General features: G+C 45.1%; 1 protein-coding gene across 1 annotated transcript in view; it reads right to left on the bottom strand.

Moving 5' to 3' along the window:
* Positions 1-20,310, bottom strand: part of myo16 (myosin XVI) — a 1,091,439-nt gene that overhangs the window by 968,988 nt on the left and 102,141 nt on the right. Inside the window, exon 3 of the mRNA XM_070891428.1 lies at positions 9,685-9,828. Coding sequence (XP_070747529.1) covers positions 9,685-9,828 — 144 coding nt within the window. The remainder of the gene's footprint in view (positions 1-9,684; positions 9,829-20,310) is intronic.

Below are 20,310 nucleotides of genomic sequence, written 5' to 3'. Positions count from 1 at the left end.
TAAGAAAAAAAGAAGAAAGGGTTTGCATTTCTAAAGCACCTTTCACAACCTCAGGATGTTCTCTAGTGATTTACAACCAACGTAGTACTTTTGCGAGTAGTCACTGTTGTAATGTAGGGAGTACACTCCTCTCCTCACCAGCACCACAGTCCATACCTTGCCCAGTGGGGCCCTGGGGAGCAACCTCGGCACTATAATCTTAAATTGCATCTAGCACCTCTGATGCTTCCTTAGCCCACTTTAAAAGGTAAGTTCATTTAATCCAACTTCTTTGACACATTTAACAATAATTCAAACTTTTATCAGTTGAATTACTTGCCTGATGTATTGGAGGTAATATTCATCTTCACTGTCTGAACGGTGATCTGGTAGAGTCGATTGCCGGCCCACTGTGAAACCCGCGGAAATTTTGTTCCATTGAAATCAGTGGGATGAAAATCGGGTGTGTGCTACAATGACACATATGATCTTCTCCCCGAATATTAACACCCAAAGCAGTGCAGGTGAAAATCACCCCCATGATGTGGTATAAACAGATTACAGGATGTTTGATACCCGCTTTTTTGTTACTCGTGAATAATCAGGGCCAGTCTATTAGCTCATCATCTATTTATAACATTGGATTTTATTTATGAATTTTAAAGAAATAGTTAGCTTACAATGAGTGAAAAAGTATGTCAACATTTTTGTCTGTGGTATGTGCTGCAAGGAGGTGATAATGCTATAATCCAAAAAGCATGATAATTCCATCCATGGGGATTTAGAATTAACTGTGTGTCGTTGGCACTTTTATTTCTGCCTTTACATTCCATATACAAAATTCCATAAAACTGACTCAGGCTTTATTTTCAGTAATTGCAATAATATTTAGAAATGAGAAGGAAATAGACTGGTAAAACAGGCAGATGGGGGGACCTTGGTTCAACAGCACCCACGACAATATAGCACTCCGTCAGATAGAAGGGTAAAATTTATTTTTCTTTAGGCCTGGGGAATGCTTGGGATTCGAGCCACATCGAAGAGGAAGAGGCTATTACAGGACTCTGTCTCCATTACATTGCCCAGAATTCATAGGAATTACCTAAATGGAGAAAGTATGGTATGTGGTTGCAATACATTCCTCCTCTCACTGGCGCACCACACCCTATGAGCTGCACTTTGTTCTGTGCAGCCTGTTCCTTTTAATGCGCGGTCTCTTTAAATTTCCACGTTTGCGTGGTTTTTTCAATGGAAAAGTCAGTGAACAGCCTGCACGGGTCCTTTGAGATCAATGTGCGGCCATGCACCTTGATGGGAACATTGCCCCATATCACTTCCAACAAGGGACGCGTGAGCAAAATTGGTCTTATGATCTTAAGTTACAACTGACATCCCTGGGCCTAGAAATTGACCCAGGGCAGCAGAGGCTCAGATTATTTTTCTATTTTTTTTTGTGCTTTTGGAACTAGAAGACCGCAAAATGGTGGGTAGAGTGCATGCGCACATTTTCATACAGAAGTGTGCCGCCTACCATGTTGGGTCCTTTATCTATATGCCTGAAGTAGGAGTTAAGCCCTTTACATATGCATTTTTGAGGTTCCCTCTCCAAGACTGGACTGCCCTGAGGCAGCCAGTGCCGTCTCTGAGGTCGTCTGCAACAAGGAAGGCAAATAACTCACCCAGCCCGCCCCCTTCCCTCTCCATCGCTGCCACTCCCAACCCCTCACAATCACCACTGCTCCACTCTCCTGTCCATCGCCATTGCTCCCAACCTAATTCCTGACCCTGATCTCCCCTCTGCTCCTGATCTGACCTGCAATTGCTGGCCCTGGACTCCTGTCAAACCCAACACAGACCCAGCCACTAACCAAAATTCTGATCCCCAATCCCCGACCAAAGCTCTGAACCACGATCCCCAATCGCCGACCCCAAACCTAGGCCCTAACCCCCAACAACACTTACCTGATGGCCGCTATTCTGTTGAATTCCTCATTAACTTACATTGCTTTCAAATATGCATCAGAAAAGCCAAACATCTCACCACAGAGATTGTGAGATCTTTGTAGGAAACTTGCTTCGGGACCAGCGGCAAAGCCTTTGTTTTGCCACAGACCGCAACTGATGGGCAATTTTTATTTGAGTGAATATGATTGATCTTTGACTTCAGTATTTCAATGACTGTCCTATTTCATTTGCTTACTTTTCATTACCAGTTATCTGATATCTTGGTGAATTTCCCATCAGGTAATAGTAAAACGCATTAACTTTTGAACCTCTCAGCACAATGGCTCATTAATTAGAAACCAATGGTTTCACTGTCTATTTCATTAATTTTATTGAAGTAACTTTTTCCATCAGACCCTCGTGACACAGAACCTTTGGCCGTGTGTTCTGTTACAGGCTCCCAGTGGATAAATATCTGGACCGGTGCATTAAAGATGAGAATTTACTCAATTACTGGGAAACTATTCAACAGCATTCAGTTGTTTTCTTCAACTCACCAATTTCTGCAAATAAATTGCCAAAAATAAAGTCTTAATTTTTAATAGGACACAGAAAAGCTTTTGTTGGAGATGATCATTGTCTGCGACTTGGGTGGTGCGAATGTTACTTGTCACTTATCAGTGGAAGCCTGAATGTTGCATGCGGGCATGAACCGCTTCATTAAATGAGGAGTTGTGAATGGAACTAAACACTTTGCAATCATCAGTGAACATCTCCATTTCTGACATTATGGCGGCTCCGGTGTGGCCGGTGTCTGTGGCGGGTCGCGACCCTGCTGCTGGCCCTATCATGAAAATGAACTCACCTTAATGGGGACTAGAAAGCCCACCCAGCACGTTACCTGACCCAATGAGATGGAGAGGGTCTGGTAATGTTTTCTGCTGGGATCCTTAAAGGGACCTTGGCCACATTACTTTTGAAGTTTAATCAAACATAGTGCTGTCAGTGCATTACAGCATTGGAGTGTTGCAAACACTGACATAATTGCACAGAGGCAGAGGGCTGCACTCAGATTCTCCAATGACTCCCTCTATATGCTTATGGAGGGAGTCAGAGCACGCAGGGAGGTCCTCTTCCCTTCCAATGGACATAGAAACATAGAACATAGAAACATAGAAAATAGGTGATTCGACCCTTCGAGCCTGCGCCGCCATTCAATAAGATCATGGCTGATCATTCCCTCAGTACCCCTTTCCTGCTTTCTCTCCATACGCCTTGATCCCCTTAGCCATAAGGGCCATATCTAACTCCCTCTTGAATATATCCAATGAACTGGCATCAACAACTCTCTGCGGCAGGGAATTCCATAGGTTAACAACTCTCTGAATGAAGAAGTTTCTCCTCATTTCGGTCCTAAATGGCCTACCCCTTATCCTAAGACTATGTCCCCTGGTTCTGGACTTCCCCAACATCGGGAACATTCTTCCCGCATCTAACCTGTCCAGTCCCATCAGAATATTATACGTTTCTATGAGATCCCCTCTCATCCTTCTAAACACCAGTGAATAAATGCCCAGTTGATCCAGTCTCTCCTCATATGACAGACCCGCCATCCCTGGAATCAGTCTGGTGAACCTTCGCTGCACTCGCTCAATAGCAAAGAACGTCCTTCCTCAGATTAGGAGACCAAAACTGAACACAATATTGCAGGTGAGGCCTAAGGTCCTGTACAACTGCAATAAGACCTCCCTGCTCCTATACTCAAATCCCATAGCTATGAAGGCCAACATACCATTTGCCTTCTTTACCGCCTGCTGTACCTGATGAACCATGACACCCAGGTCTCGTTGCACCTCCCCTTTTCCTAATCTGCCGCCATTCAGATAATATTCTGCCTTCGTGTTTCTGCCCCCAAAATGGATAATCTCACATTTATCCACATTATACTGCATCTGCCCTGCATTTGCCCACTCACCTAACCTGTCCAAGTCACCTTGTAGCCTCTCAGCATCTTCCTCACAGCTCACACCGCCACCCAGTTTAGTGTCATCCGCAAACTTGGAGATATTACACTCAATTCCTTCATTTAAATCGTTAATATATATTGTAAAGAGCTGGGGTCCCAGCACTGAGCCCTGCGGCACCCCACTAGTTACTGCCTGCCATTCTGAAAAGGACCCGCTTATCCCGACTCTCTGCTTCCTGTCTGCCAATCAGTTCTCTATCCACGTCAGTACATTACCCCCCAATACCATGCGCTTTGATTTTGCACACCAAAATCATGTGCGGGACCTTATCAAAAGCCTTTTGAAAGTCCAAATACACCACATCCACTGGTTCTCCCTTGTCCACTCTGCTAGTTACATCCTCAAAAAATTCCAGAAGATTCGTCAAGCATGATTTCCCTTTCATAAATCCATGCTGACATGGTCTGATCCTGTCACTTCTTTTCAAATGCATTGCTATTTCATCCTTAATGATTGATTCCAACATTTTCCCCACTACTGATGTCAGGCTAACCGGTCTATAATTGCCCGTTTTCTCTCTCCCTCCTTTTTAAAAAAGTGGTGTTACATTAGCTACCCTGCAATCCATAGGGACTGATCCAGAGTCGATAGACTGTTGGAAAATGATCACCAATGCATCCACTATTTCTAGGGCCACTTCCTTAAGTATTCTGGGATGCAGACTATCAGGCCCCGGGGATTTATCGGCCTTCGATCACATCAATTTCCCTAACACAATTTCCCACCGAATAAGGATATCCTTCAGTTCCTCCTTCTCACTAGACCCACTCTTCCCTAGTAAATTCGGAAGGTTATTTGTGTCTTCCTTCATGAAGACAGAAACAAATTATTGGTTCAATTGGTCTGCCATTTCTTTGTTCCCCGTTATAAATTCACCTGAATCTGATTGCAAGGGACCTATGTTTGTCTTCACTAATCTTTTTCTCTTCACATATTTATAGAAGCTTTTGCAGTCCGTTTTTGTGTTCCCTGCAAGCTTCCTCTCGTACTCTATTTTCCCCCTCTGAATTAAACCCTTTGTCCTCCTCTGTTGAATTCTAAATTTCTCCCAGTCCTCAGGTTTGTTGCTTTTTCTGGCCAATTTATATGCCTCTTCCTTGGCTTTAACACTATCCTTAATTTCCCTTGTTAGCCACGGTTGAGCCACCTTCCCCGTTTTATTTTTACTCCAGACAGAGAAGTACAATTGCTGAAGTTCACCCATGTGATTTTTAAATGTTTGCCATTGCTTATCCACCATCAACCCTTTAAGTATCATTTGCCAGTCTATTCGAGCCAATTCACGCCTCATACCGTCAAAGTTACCTTTCCTTAAGTTCAGGACCCTAGTTTCCGAATTAACTGTTTCACTCTCCATCTTAATAAAGAATTCTACCATATTATGGTCACTCTTCACCAAGGGGCCTCGCACAACAAGATTGCAAATTAGTCCCTTCTCATTACACATCACCCAGTCTAGGATGGCCTGCTCTCTCATTGGTTCCTCGACATATTGGTCTTGAAAACCATCCCTAATACACTCCAGGAAATCCTCCTCCACTGCATTGCTACCAGTTTGGTTTGCCCAATCAATATGTAGATTAAAGTCACCCATGATAACTGCTCTACCTTTATTCCACACGTCCCTTATTTCTTGTTTGATGCTGTCCCCAACCTCACTACTACTGTTTGGTGGTCTATACACAACACCCACTAGCGTTTTCTTCTCTTTGGAATTCCACAGCTCCACCCATACCGATTCCACATCATCCAGGCTAATGACCCTCCTTACTATTGCATTAATTTCCTCTTTAACCAGCAATCCCACCCGGTCTCCTTTTCCTCTCTGCCTATCCTTCCTAAATGTTGAATACCCCTGGATGTTGAGTTCCCAGCCTTGGTCACCCTGGAGCCATGTCTCTGTGATGCCAATTACATCATATCCGTTAACTGCTGTCTGCGCAGTTAATTCGTCCAGTTTATTCCGAACACTCCTCGCATTGAGGCATAGAGCCTTCAGGCTTGTCACTTTGCCCCTTTAGAATTTTGCTGTAATGTGGACCTTTTTGTTTTTTGCCTTGGGTTTCTCTGCCCTCCACTTCTATTCTCCTTTCTATCTTTTGCTTCTGGCTCCATTTAATTTCCCACTGTCTCCCAGTATGGGTTCCTATCCCTCTGCCATGTTAGTTTAACTCCTCCCCAACAGCACTAGCAAACACTCCCCCCAGGACATTAGTTCCGGTCCTGCCCAGGTGCAGACTGTTCGTCTTGTACTGGTCCTACCTCACCCAGAACCGGTTCCAATGTCCCAGGAATTTGAATCCCTCCCTTCTGCAGCACTCCTCAAGCCATGTATTCATCTGAGCTATCCTGCAATTCCTACTCTGACTAGCACGTGGCACTGATAGCAATCCTGAGATTACTACTTTTGAGGTCCTACTTTTTAATTTAGCTCCTAGCTCCCTAAATTCGTCTCGTAGGACCTCATCCCGTTTTTTACCTATATTGTTGGTACCTATATGCACCACGACAACTGGCTGTTCACCCTCCCTTTTCAGAATGCCCTGCACCCGCTCCGAGACATCCTTGACCCTTGCACCAGGAAGGCAACATACCATCCTGGAGTCTCAGTTGTGGCCGCAGAAACGCCTATCTATTCCCCTTACAATCAAATCCCCTATCACTATAGCTCTCCCACTCTTTTTCCTGTCCTCCTGTGCAGCAGAGCCCCCCTCGGTGCCATGAACTTGGCTGCTGCTGCCCTCCCTTGATGAGTCATCCCCCTCAACAGTACCCAAAGCGGTCTATCTGTTTTGCAGTGGGATGACCGCAGGGGACCCCTGCACTACCTTCCTTGCACTGCTCTTCCTGTTAGTCACCCATTTACTATCTGACTGTGTACCCTTTACCTGTGGTGAGATCAACTCGGTAAACGTGCTATTCACGTCATTCTCAGCATCGTGCATGCTCCAGAGTGAATCCACCCGCAGCTCCAGTGCTGCAATGCCGTCCGTCAGGAGCTGGAGGCGGATACACTTCCCGCACACATAGTCGTCAGGGACACCGGAAGCGTCCCTGACTTCCCACATAGTACAGGAGGAGCATAACACGTGTCCGAGCTGTCCTGCCATGACTTAACCCCTAGATTAACTTAATTTGGCAACAACAATGCTAAATGTTACTTACTGTTATAGGAAAGGAAAAGAAAAACTACTTACCAATCACCAGCCAATCACTTACCCCTTGGGTGTGACGTCACCTTTGAATTTATTTCTACTTCATTTTTGCCTTCTGCCCCAGCTGCAGCTGCACCGGTAGGCTTTTATAGGCCTCACCAACGTTGCTCCTCGATCTCCCGCCTCTCCAACTGCCTCACAAACTCCCCGCTCCCTTTATAGGCCTCACCAATGTTGCTCCTCAATCTCCCGCCTTTCCGACTGCCTCACGAACTCCCCGCTGGCATTGAGAGCCCTCACCAATGTTGCTCCTCGATCTCCCGCCTCTCTGACGGAAGAGACCTCCCAAGGAGACCAAGAAAGCCTAGTTGGAGATTGCAGAAGAGATCACAAGCAGGGTCACAAGAAGAGGTCACAAGCATGGTGACCTGGTTCAGGAGGACCTGGATGCAGTGCCACAAATGTTTTAATGATCTAATTCGATCAGAAAATGTTAGTGCAAAGCCACACTCAACTGTAACCTACTGTGTCTCGCATCATAGAAACATAGAAAAATAGGTGCAGGAGTAGGCCATTCAGCCCTTCAAGCCTGCACTGCCATTCAATAAGATCATGGCTGATCATTCCTTCAGTAGCCCTTTCCTGCTTTCTCTCCATACCCCTTGATCCCCTGAACCGTAAGAGCCATATCTAACTCTCTCTTGAATATATCCAGTGAACTGGCATCAACAACTCTCTGCAGCAGGGAATTCCACAGGTTAACAACTCTCTGGGTGAAGAAGTTTCTCCTCATCTCAGTCCTAAATGGCCTACCCCTTATCCTAAGACTATGTCTCCTGGTTCTGAACTTCCCCAACATCGGGAACATTTTTCTCGCATCTAACCTGTCCAGTCCCGTCAGAATCTTATACGTTTCTATGAGATCCCCTCTCATCCTTCTAAACTACAGTGAATAAAGGCCCAGTTGATCCAGTCTCTCCTCATATGACAGCCCAGCCATCCCTGGAATCAGTCTGGTGAACCTTTGCTGCACTCCCTCAATAGCAAGAATGTCCTTCCTCAGACTAGGAAACCAAAACTGAACACAATATTCCAGGTGAAGCCTCACTTAGGCCCTGTATAACTGCAGTAAAACCTCCCTGCTTCTTTATTCAAATACCCTGGCTATGAAGGCCAACATACCATTTGCCTTCTTTATCGCCTGCTGTACCTGCGTGCCCACTTTCAGTGACTGATGAACCAAGACACCCAGGTCTCATTGCACCTCCCCTATTCCTAGTCTGCCGCCATTCAGATAATATTCTGCCTTCGTTTTTTTGCCCCCAAAATGGATAACCTCACATTTATCCACATTATACTGCATCTGCCATGCATTTGCCCACTCACCTAACCTGTCCAAGTCACCCTGCAGCCTCTTAGCGTCCTCCTCACAACTCACACCGCCACCCAGTTTAGTGTCATCTGCAACCCCATCACTTAGCTTTCCCTATCCTACTCCTCACATCCTTTCTCACACCAACATATCTTGTACCTCCACCCATCCCTCTCTATCTACATTATCGCAGCCCATCTCACTAGTCAGCCTCAACCTAATGCAATCATACTAATTAACAACACAGAAGGCAAACCACTTGGGTGTTTTAAGCAATGTTTGTGTAAAGTTTCTGTTAATGTGGCATCAAATATAAAATCTTTATTCTCAACACTTTCCAGTCCTGGCAAAATGTGTGTACACCTTTGAAAATGGCTTAGTGAGCTGCAGTGAATGGTGAGACATTACAGTACCCCTGCAATGGCGATGAGTGTAAAAGTAATGGCTTGGTCATTGTAGGGTTGCTTTGTGGTGTTGGTGTGGGATGGTGTCAACCTGGTGCATCGTGGAGAAGTTTGCTGTTGTTGTTGGTGCTGCTGGTGTTGGGGCTCATCGTGGTCCAATTCCGAAGACCAAGGTAAGACAGTATAAATGGCATCCATTGCTGATGGAATAGATGGCAGGTGAAGTACAGATGACAAAAGCATTCTGTCAATGGTGAGAGAGTTCTTCCAATGAGGTGACACTGGATGATGACTTTGCTGGAAAGACTTGCAGCCTGCAGAATCTGTGCTGGAAATGGACTGAGTGACAGCTTCTGCCCGAGGAAAGTGATAAACTGTCAGGTGGGAGTTTTCACTGAACATTTCATGCTGTCAAGCAATCAGCTGGAGCAATGGCCACTGAACTCCCACCTCAGGTTGACATGCAGTTCCCGAGCTGCGTGAATCCTGTGGCCATGCAGGGAAAAAAGGCTCTTAAGTGCATGTAAGCTACCTGATAATCATCTCAATTGGGTCCCCCGCTGGTTGGGTTGACTCCAACAGGGAAAGGCACGTGGGAGCGAGACGAACCCACTGTCAAAAATAACAAATTTCCAATGCAACCCGCTAGTGATTATGCCTGCTACCACCCGAGAAAATTCCGGCCTATGATGGAGGGAAGATCATTGAGGAAGTTATACTTTAACAGCCTCTATAACCTGTTCACTGAATGCATTGCTGTGAGATATTGGCAAAGTTTAGTAAAGTCTATGTTATGTACTCACCAACATGAGAAGCAGAACAATACCAGGATTATCACAAGCACATGCCATGTGCAGTGCAGTCCACAAATCCTCATCTTGCCGATTGATGTTTACACCCTTTTCAATTAGAATCTCTGCGGTAAAGATGTTGTCATATTGAGCACACTGTTTAAAAGAGAAGGTAACATATTAGAAATGCTTTTATCTTTCCTCTTTTATATTTCTTCTCATGTGTCACGATATGGGACATTTTGAGGTTGGTAAATTTAAGGAAAACTAGCAGATCTCCCCGTGGCTTTGCTCACGCTGAGTTGAAGGACATATTTTAAAACAATAGAGGTGTTTATAACAATTTTATAACAATTAACAAAAGGTGACACCAGGATATAGGTGTGGCACTTACAGAAAATATACCCTATACACAAGACTTTTAATATATAATGGATAGATAGGCCAACAATTGTACGGTCATGTAAAATTCTCATGTCATTATCATCAGACCAAATATTCTGATCATCTGAATTTCTATATATTTTTTATTAATGATGGGCCTATAAATTCGAGTAGGCTGGAAACCTGCCAGTGTCACTGCGGACCGCAGTTAACGGCCGACTGCAGTAAGAGCGCAGGCAGTACTGGTATTTTGGTGCTGCCTTCTGATTTACATTAGTGCAGTGCAAAATCTGGAGTACAACCCTGTGCTTCAGGTGGTAGTCTCAGCAGGAGTTCCAATGGAGCATGGCCGTAGAGTCCCTGGAGCAAGGCAGCTTTCTCTTAAAGCTAGCCGGACATTTTAGAAAGCAGTTTCAATCCCTTGAAGGGGAACTGCCTTTTGAAATGAAAAAATAAAAAGCATTTAAAAATAGACAGTCTTTAGTTCTTAGGCTCAACTGCCCTCTGAAAAAAAAATATTAAAAATAATTCCCAAATGGCAGTCTTCAGCTCTTAAAGCTGACCTGCCTTCTGCACCTAAAAAAATTGTAAAAGTGCTTTAGCGCCAACACAAATGGCTCAACAAGCCAGGGAAGGAGCATCCAGTGTCTCGCACACAGCACTCCAGATTTGTGCAGGGGGTCAACACTGCAAGACAGGCCCTACCCACAGCGCCAGGAGGCCCTCCAGAAAGATCAATGTGGGACCAGATCACCAAGACCATGACTGCCAGCAGTGCCATGCCCTAAACCTGTCACCAGTACCCAAAGAAGCTTCATGAACTCAGACCAGTGGTCAAGGTCATAGAATGCATCTTCAAAAGCTGTCTCCCACCAACTGCGCCAGTTGCCTCACACATTGCTCATTGCATGAACCCCCCCTCCCCCACCCCCCGCCCCAGCCCCATCACTCACCTACCAACAATTCCTACCAATCACGAGGCACACCTTCCATTCCGAGCTTCACCTCACCCCCTTGGGGGAGAATGTGCTGGCCATTCTTTGCAGGGACATGGCTGGGCCCTTGGCCAGTGGTGGAGCTCAAAAGGATAAAAGATGCTGGTATCCTCATACTTTATCCTCCTTCTCACATTCCATTTACCCTCTGATTTAAAAGCTGCACATGGTGTAAGCATGCAGCTCTTGCTTTTCCACCCTCTCCTCACCACAATGCTACCCTTGTGCCTTCCTCATTTAGTACACCCAAGAAATCCAGCCTGTCCAGCCAGAAGATGTCGGGGAGAGCGAAGAAGAAGAGGGAGAAGAAGAAGAAACACTGTCACTCGATTTGACATTCCTAGCCATTAGATCTTCGAGGTTGTCTTGCAAGGCAATCTGCAGTGTCCCCCATTGAAAGTCAGTAGCCTTCCAGCAGCCATGCTGCAGCCACAGGGATAGCACTGCAAAACATCACTAGGTTAGGCAAAGGCCGACGCGAGACAGTTACTAAAGGAATGTACAAGGGTGATTCGTTGATTTATTGATGTCATTTTGGATGGATAGATGTATAAAGCTTGAGCACAGAGCTTGGAGACAGAGCTAGGTGAATCACAATCGGAGCTGATCGCAAACAGTGTGGAAGAATTTGGTGATAGTATGGAGGAGGAAGGCGGTTTCTCATGTCAGACTCAAAAGGAGAACTCTTACCTTTTGTCATTTAATCATTCCTGCCTTCCACTCAATCACAAACCTGCCCTTTTGTTTTTTCTTCCCCTCTCCTTTCCCTGCCTCTGCAGTTGCTTAAATATTGTTACATCTCTAACTTTTTCCAGTTCTGATGCTGGCTGACCTGCTGAGTAGTTCCAGCATTTTCTGTTTTTTAGCTCAGGCTTACTACTCTTTTTGGCAACATTATAAGCCTTTTCCTTTAATCTAAAGGTATCGTTAACTTCTGTGGTTCATCACATTTGGACAAATTTTCTCATTGGTTTTGTTTCCTTAAGGAAATGTATATTTGTTGTGAATTATGAATTGTTTCTGTAAATGTTTGTCTTGCTTATCTACCATCATACCTTTTAATCTAGTTTCCCAATCTACATTAGCCAACTTGTCTCTCATACATACGCAGTTTGCTTTGTTCAGATTTAAGACCCGCTCAAAGTAAATCTATCTCTTGATTTTCTGAGCTAAGATCATTTCTCTGCTGTCTTTTTCCCATCCATTATTATTAGAGGACCCCCCCGCCCCCCCCTCCACCCTTTTCCATTTGACATATCTCTTCTAAAAGTCAAGTATCTTGAAATATTTTGTTTACAACTTTGGTTACTCTGCAACCACATCTCCGTAATGGATATTAGATCAAAACCATTTGGGGAAGAAATTGACCAGCCTTGTGCACATTTTTTCAGCAATATTTTGCCTTTTTTGCCGGTAAAAGGTACTCACCTAAATTGGCCAAAGTTAATGAATGGCGGTTTTGAAATATTGCCGAAAATCGGAATGACCATGTGCAATGCCAAAAATAACGTACCGCTTAAAGGTGGCCATTCGGGGAACCCGTACTCAGGGTGAAAAAAAAACGCCTGAAAAAAGCCTGCATTGAAGCCCCAGAAACAGTGGTAGGTATGAAGACCTAAAAAAAAGATAAGTTGAAGTTTTTATTTTTTAATTCTTTTTCAGCAATTCATTAGTTAAGTGTATAGTAAATGTTTTCTGATAGTTTATTTTTTAATTTTTGCGAATGTTTTTTGTGTGTGTTTTCTCACCTCCCAGGGCCTGTCTTTTTGGCGGTGATAGGCCTCAGGCTAATGTTGATGAGGACCATGGTCTCTACTACGAATCATCGTACACCGCCAATTTTTACCGACAGGCACATTATTTTGCCAATTTTACCCCCTTAAAAAATGGTGAAGTTTTTAGTGGTATTTGGTCCGTAAAATAACGGAAAAAAATCGATATCGCCAAAAATGGAATTTCTAGCCCTTTATTTCTATCTGTGCGCCGCATATTCAGATCAAGTGCTTTTAGCTTTAACCTTTTTCAACGTTTCCCTGAATCACTAATGCCTTTTTACCTTTATTAAGCTCTCTGTCCCTTCTTGACACACTCTGCTTATTTTTACCCACATTGCTTCTCCGCTCTACAACTTTGACATTTCTCTTACTGCTTTTGGATTCACCCTTTCTTGAATGCTACCACCTCCGCATTTCATTAGTTTCATCATAGGCAGTCCCTCGGAATCGAGGAAGACTTGCTTCCACTCTTAGCATGAGTCTTTAGGTGGCTGTACAGTCCAATACGAGAACCACAGTCTCTGTCACAGGTGGACAGATAGTCATTGAGGGAAAGGGTGGGCAGGGAGCCTGGTTTGCCGCACGCTCCTTCCACTGCCTGCGCTTGATTTCTGCATGCTCTCGGCGACGATACTCGAGGAGCTCAGCGCCCTCCCGAATGCACTTCCTCCACTTAGGGCGGTCTATGGCCAAGGACTCCCAGGTGTCAGTGGGGATGTCGCACTTTATCAGGGAGGCTTTGAGGGTGTCCTTGTAACGTTTCCTGTAACTTTTCGAACATTCCATTGACTCTGGATCAGTTCCTATGGAGTGGAGGGTAGCCAATGTAACCCCACTTTTTAAAAAAGGAGGGAGAGAGAAAACAGGGAATTATAGACCGGTCAGCCTGACCTCAGTAGTGGGTAAAATGATGGAATCAATTATTAAGGATGTCATAGCAGCGCATTTGGAAAATGGTGACATGGATTTGTGAAAGGGAGATCATGCTTGACAAATCTTCTGGAATTTTTTGAGGGTGTTTCCAGTAAAGTGGACAAAGGAGAACCAGTTGATGTGGTATATTTGGACTTTCAGAAGGCTTTCGACAAGGTCCCACACAAGAGATTAATGTGCAAAGTTAAAGCACATGGGATTGGGGGTAGTGTGCTGACGTGGATTGAGAACTGGTTCTCAGTTAGGAAGCAAAGACTAGGAGTAAATGGGTACTTTTCAGAATGGCAGGCAGTGACTAGTGGGGTACCGCAAGGTTCTGTGCTGGGGCCCCAGCTGTTTACATTGTACATTAATGATTTAGACGAGGGGATTAAATGTAGTATCTCCAAATTTGCGGATGACACTAAGTTGGGTGGCAGTGTGAGCTGCGAGGAGGATGCTATGAGGCTGCAGAGTGACTTGGATAGGTTAGGTGAGTGGGCAAATGCGTGGCAGATGAAGTATAATGTGGATAAATGTGAGGTTATCCACTTTGGTGATAAAAACAGAGAGACAGGCTATTATCTGAATGGTGACAGATTAGGAAAAGGGAAGGTGCAACGAGACCTGGGTGTCATGGTACATCAGTCATTGAAGGTTGGCATGCAGGTACAGCAGGCGGTTAAGAAAGCAAATGGCATGTTGGCCTTCATAGCGAGGGATTTGAGTACAGGGGCAGGGAGGTGTTGCTACAGTTGTACAGGGCCTTGGTGAGGCCACACCTGGCGTATTGTGTACAGTTTTGGTCTCCTAACTTGAGGAAGGACATTCTTGCTATTGAGGGAGTGCAGCGAAGATTCACCGGACTGATTCCCGGGATGGTGGGACTGACCTATCAAGAAATACTGGATCAACTGGGTTTGTATTCACTGGAATTCAGAAGAGTGAGAGGGGACCTCATACAAACGTTTAAAATTCTGACGGGTTTGGACAGGTTGGATGCAGGAAGAATGTTCCCAATGTTGGGGAAGTCCAGAACAAGGGGTCACAGTCTAAGGATAAGGGGTAAGCCATTTAGGACCGAGATGAGGAGAAACTTCTTCACCCAGAGAGTGGTGAACCTGTGGAATTTTCTACCACAGAAAGTAGTTGAGGCCAATTCACTAAATATATTCAAAAGGGAGTTAGATGAAGTCCTTACTACTCGGGGGATCAAGGGGTATGGCGAGAAAGCAGGAAGGGGGTACTGAAGTTTCATGTTCAGCCATGAACTCATTGAATGGCGGTGCAGGCTAGAAGGGCTGAATGGCCTGCTCCTGCACCTATTTTCTATGTTTCTATGTTCGTTTAAAGCCTTATCTACCATTCAAATTATTTGATCACCAGGATACTGGTCCCCGTCCGGTTTAAGTGGAGCCTGTCCTGACTGAACAGCTCCCTCTTTCACAAATACTGTGTCAGTGCTCCATGAAGCAAAACCCTTCCTTCCACACCAATCTTTTTGCCACACATTCAACCTTCTAATCTGTTTGTCCCATGCCAATTTGTGCATGGCGCATGTAACAATAGAGGTCACTACCTGTGAGGTTCTGCATTTTAATTTCGACCGTAGCTCCTTATATTCTCTCAGCAGACACTTTTCTCTCTTTCAGAGAAACATTGAAAAAGGTTAAAGCTAAAAGTACTTTATCTGAATGTGTGACGCACAGAGAGAAATAAAGGGCTAAATATTTAATTTTTGGCGATATCATTATTTTTCCGTTATTTTACGGCCTAAATACCACTAAAAATGTCACTATTTTTTAAGGGGGTAAAATTGGCAAAATAATGCGCCTGTCGGCAAAAATTGGCGGTGCACGATGATTCGCGGTTTTCTCTGTTTACAGTGCTCTTATAGTTTTAAGAGCAGTGATCTAATTAATTTAAATTCCTTTTAATTAATGAGTGCAAATGTTTTAAGAGTAGTGAGTGATTTCAATCTGAACAATGTGCAAATTGATTTCACTATCTGTGCATTGACCAGTGAGTAATTTTAATCATTCTCCTAATCAGTATTGATGCCTGTGTGATGAAAAAAAATGAGAGCAATTTGATGACACCTCCCACAATTGGTGGAAACTTGCCATCCCCAGTTTTGTGGGTGTGGCCAGTTTTGTGGATGGTGTTTTGGAAGAAGGATTTTTGAAGCAGCATAATTGATCGCGGAAAACTTAACCTCTATATATTTTGATTTTATAAATTTGTTAATTTGTACAAAAATGGGAAAAACATATTAAGGCTCAGTATTATCTGAAAACTTGAACCAAAACTGCAGTGTATTGCCAACTTCTGACACAAAAAATCAAGGAAATTTAAGCATAAATTGCTTACTCATTTTTTATGCTATGCACGAATTTTGTCGATCTTTCTTGCTGATTCCACAAAACCTTTTAGGCACAACAGAACTCAGTCATATTTCTTAAGTTTTCAGGCGATTTTGTTTCAACAATTTAAAAAAAATCTCCTCACTGAGACCTATAATAAATTTTTCGCATCTCTGAATGCATCGTTATGGCATCAGAATGATTTGCATTAAAAATTGAAAAACTTCCAATGTTACATTATCTTAAATTTATGCCCAATCTGGACAAATGAGGGTTTGATGGCTTCAAACCCTAATTTTCATGCATAAAAAGGATTTAAAGAAATAAGTTTAGCGTGTTTGTCTGGTCCCAATTGTTACACTAATTTCCACTTGCTTTACACTATTTTTTACATTTGGGGTCAATTTTGCTTAAATTGCTGCTTCTGCTCTTTCAGGAAATTCCAAGTCTAAATATATAGCTGTTGGGAGATGCATGTATCAAAGCATGCAAGAATTCATTCTAGGACAGGACAATCAAAGTTCCAGCCAGTCAGGAGTCAAGGAATGGAAACAAGGTACTGCATGGCTGAAATCTGAACTGCTATGGTTTATCTCTAGCTGTTGGGTAAATGCATTATTATATCGGAACAGGAGATGGCTTTTCGGCCCTTCATGCTTGTTCCGCCATTCAAATCGGCCATGACTGATCTGTACACCTCATCTCCATTTAAGAAGATAAGAAAATAAGAAATAGGAGCAGGAACAGGCCATACGGCCCCTCGAGCCTGCTTCGCCATTCAATAAGATCATCGCTGAACTTTTACATCAACTCCTGTGCTAACCACATACCCTTGACTCCTTAGTGCCCAAAAATCTATTGAACTCAGTCTTAAAAATTTCAATTGACTCAGCACAGCCTTTTGAGGAATAGAATTCTAGATTTCTACTACCCTCTGTGTGAAAAAATGCTTCTCTCCAAAATGGCCTAGCTCTATGTGTTCTTGTTCTGGATTCCCCCATCCGAGGAAATAGTTTCTCTGTATCTACCCTATTGAATTTGTTTAACATTTCAAACACATTGATTAGATCACCCATTACCTTTCTATACTTAAGGGAATACAAACCAAGTTTTTGCAAACTCTGAAGTCCGAGGGCCCGAAATTCAGTACCGCTGGAAAGCTGGTGCTCCCCCCACAATTTTGTGGCCATTAGCACCAAAAAAATTTGTGTGACTGGGCCACCCCATCTTCAGCTCCAAAAGTGAACAAATGGGTTCCAGCGCTAATGAACGCTTCCAAAGTGGATTTTTCAGTGGTGTGATTGCCTTAATTTGAGCGTTATCACCACTGAGAAGGGACCTGCTCCGCTGGGCAGGCCACATTGTCCGCATGCCAGACACGAGGCTCCCAAAGCAAGTGTTCCACTCGGAACTCCTTCATGGCAAATGAGCTAAACGTTGTCATGTATCCAAAATGGCTACTGTTGGTACTATCACAAGGTGTGACACCAGAGGGCACAGCAGTGGTAGACTTGTAGGTTACCTGTGCAGGTGTGCCTGGCCTAGTATAAAAGGCAGGCCACCAGCTGTGATCCTCACTCTGGAGTTAACAAATAAAGGACTAAGGTCACTACAGTTCAAGTACAACACATTGCCTCATGGAGTCATTACTAGAGCATCTAAGGACAGAACAATTGGCGACGAGATTACGAACTTTCATGCAAAAATGGCTACTCTTGGTACGTTGCAGCAGTTTGCCGATGGTGATGATTGGGACGCCTTTGTGGAGAAGCTCGAACATTTCTTCACAGCAAACGACCTGGCAGGAGACGACCCGGCCACACTGGCTGATAAGTGCAGAGCTATCTTGCTAACCAGTTGTGGGCCCACCGTCTATGGCCTCATCAGGGACTTGCTGGCACCAGCGAAGACAACGACGAAGACATACAAGGAGCTCATAACCCTAATCCTTGAGCAACTCAAGCCCAAGGAGAGCATCCTTACAGCCAGGCACCAGTTCTATACTCACCGATGGACTGATGGACCGAAGGCCAGGAAATCGCAAAATATGCCACAGACCTCAGGAAGCTGGCGGCACCGTGCAAGTTTGTCAACCACCTCACCGAAGCGCTGCGGGACAATTGGAATTGACCATGAGGGCCTTCTTCATAAGCTTCTGTCGGCGGATACCACAGTCACACTGCAGAAGGCCATCTCTGTGAGCCAGGCATTCATGACCTTGACCTGCAGCTCTAGGCAGATGACTCACGCTCAGGACTCAAACCCAGCAGGCACTATGCACAGAGTGACACTGTTTAGAGGCTGGACTGTAAACCGTGAACCCTCTCAGGGAAGAGAGAACAGGCCCACGAGTCCCTTAACTCAGAGTCCGCCGAGGGGGGCTACTCGAGTAGCTCCATGCTGGCGTTGTGGAGGGAATCACAGGGCTCACCAGTGCCACTTTAAAGACTATATATGCAAAGGCTGCAGCACAAAGGGCCACCTCCAGTGAATGTGTAAGAGAAATATGACTCACTGTGTCGATGAAGAATCTGCAGATGGCCATGAATCTAGCGTGGATTATGAAACGATAGGCAGAGAGGCAGCCCAGCCCCAAGGAGAGGTATATAGCATGTTTACCTGCACCACCGAGTATTCCCCGCTGAAGATGGAAGTCAAGATAGATGGCGTTCCAGTCTTCATGGAAGTGGACACGGGGGCGAGCCAGTCAGTGATGAATCAAGAAGTCTTTGAGAGGCTAAGGGACAATCAAGCTGAATCATCCAAGTTGGTCCTGGTTCAGGCAAAGCTGCGCACCTACACCAATGAAATTATCCCAGTCATTGGTAGCGCGAATGTAAAGGTACTCTATGATGGCGCACTGCACAAGTTACCTCTGTGGATTGTTGCAGGTGATGGACCAACGCTGCTCGGCAGAAGGTGAATGAAGAAGATCCATTGGAAGTGGAAAGACTTCACCCTCCAGCGATCAACGTCCTCTGCGCTCAGAGGCAAAGCAAGCCCTCACTTGAGGTGGACCCGGCACCGGAGAGCAGACCAGCACCGTACCCGAGGCACAGACTATTCAGCACGACTGCGTGGAAATGATCCAGCTGAGACGACCTAAACGCACCTTCCTGTACCATGTGGGAACTCAGGGACACTTCCGGTGTCCCTGACGACTACGTGTGCGGGAAGTGTATCCGCCTCCAGCTCCTGACGGTCCGCGTTGCGGAATTGGAGCTGAGGGTGGATTTACTCTGGAGCATCCACGATGCTGAGAATGACGTGAGTATCACGTGTAGTGAGTTGGTCTTACCGCAGGGAAAGGGTCCACAGCCAGATAGGGAATGGAAGACCAGCAGGAAGAGTAGAGCAAGGAAGGTAGTGCAGGGGTCCCCTGCGGTCATCCCCCTGCAAAACAGATACACCGCTTTGGGTACTGTTGAGGGGAATGACTCATCAGGGGAGGGCAGCAGCAGCCAAGTTCATGGCACCGTGGCTGGCTCTGCTGCACAGGAGGGCAAGAAAAAGAGTGGGAGAGCGATAGTGATAGGGGATTCAATTGTGAGGGGAATAGATAGGCGTTTCTGCGGCCGCAACCGAGACTCCAGGATGGTATGTTGCCTCCCTGGTGCAAGGGTCAAGGATGTCTCGGAGCGGGTGCAGGACATTCTGAAATGGGAGGGAGAACAGCCAGTTGTCGTGGTGCACATTGGTACCAACGACATAGGCAAAAAAAGGGATGAGGTCCTACGAAACGAATTTAAGGAGCTAGGAGCTAAATTAAAAAGTAGGACCTCAAAAGTAGTAATCTCGGGATTGCTACCAGTGCCACGTGATAGTCAGAGTAGGAATCGCAGGATAGCGCAGATGAATACGTGGCTTGAGCAGTGGTGCAGCAGGGAGGGATTCAAATTCCTGGGGCATTGGGACCGGTTCTGGGGGAGGTGGGACCAGTACAAACCGGACGGTCTGCACCTGGGCAGGACTGGAACCAATGTCCTAGGGGGAGTGTTTGCTAGTGCTGTTGGGGAGGATTTAAACTAATATGGCAGGGGGATGGGAACCAATGCAGGGAGACAGAGGGAAACAAAAAGGAGCCAAAAGCAAAAGACAGAAAGGAGATGAGGAAAAGTGTAGGGCAGAGAAACCCAAGGCAAAGAACAAAAAGGGCCACTGTACAGCAAAATTCTAAAAGGACAAAGGGTGTTAATAAAACAAGCCTGA

This window comes from Pristiophorus japonicus, chromosome 10 (genome assembly GCF_044704955.1).
Source record: "Pristiophorus japonicus isolate sPriJap1 chromosome 10, sPriJap1.hap1, whole genome shotgun sequence".
Classification (NCBI taxonomy): Eukaryota; Metazoa; Chordata; class Chondrichthyes; family Pristiophoridae; genus Pristiophorus; species Pristiophorus japonicus.
The sequence above is the reverse complement of the archived record's forward strand: the minus strand, read 5'-3'. Positions and strand labels throughout refer to the sequence as shown.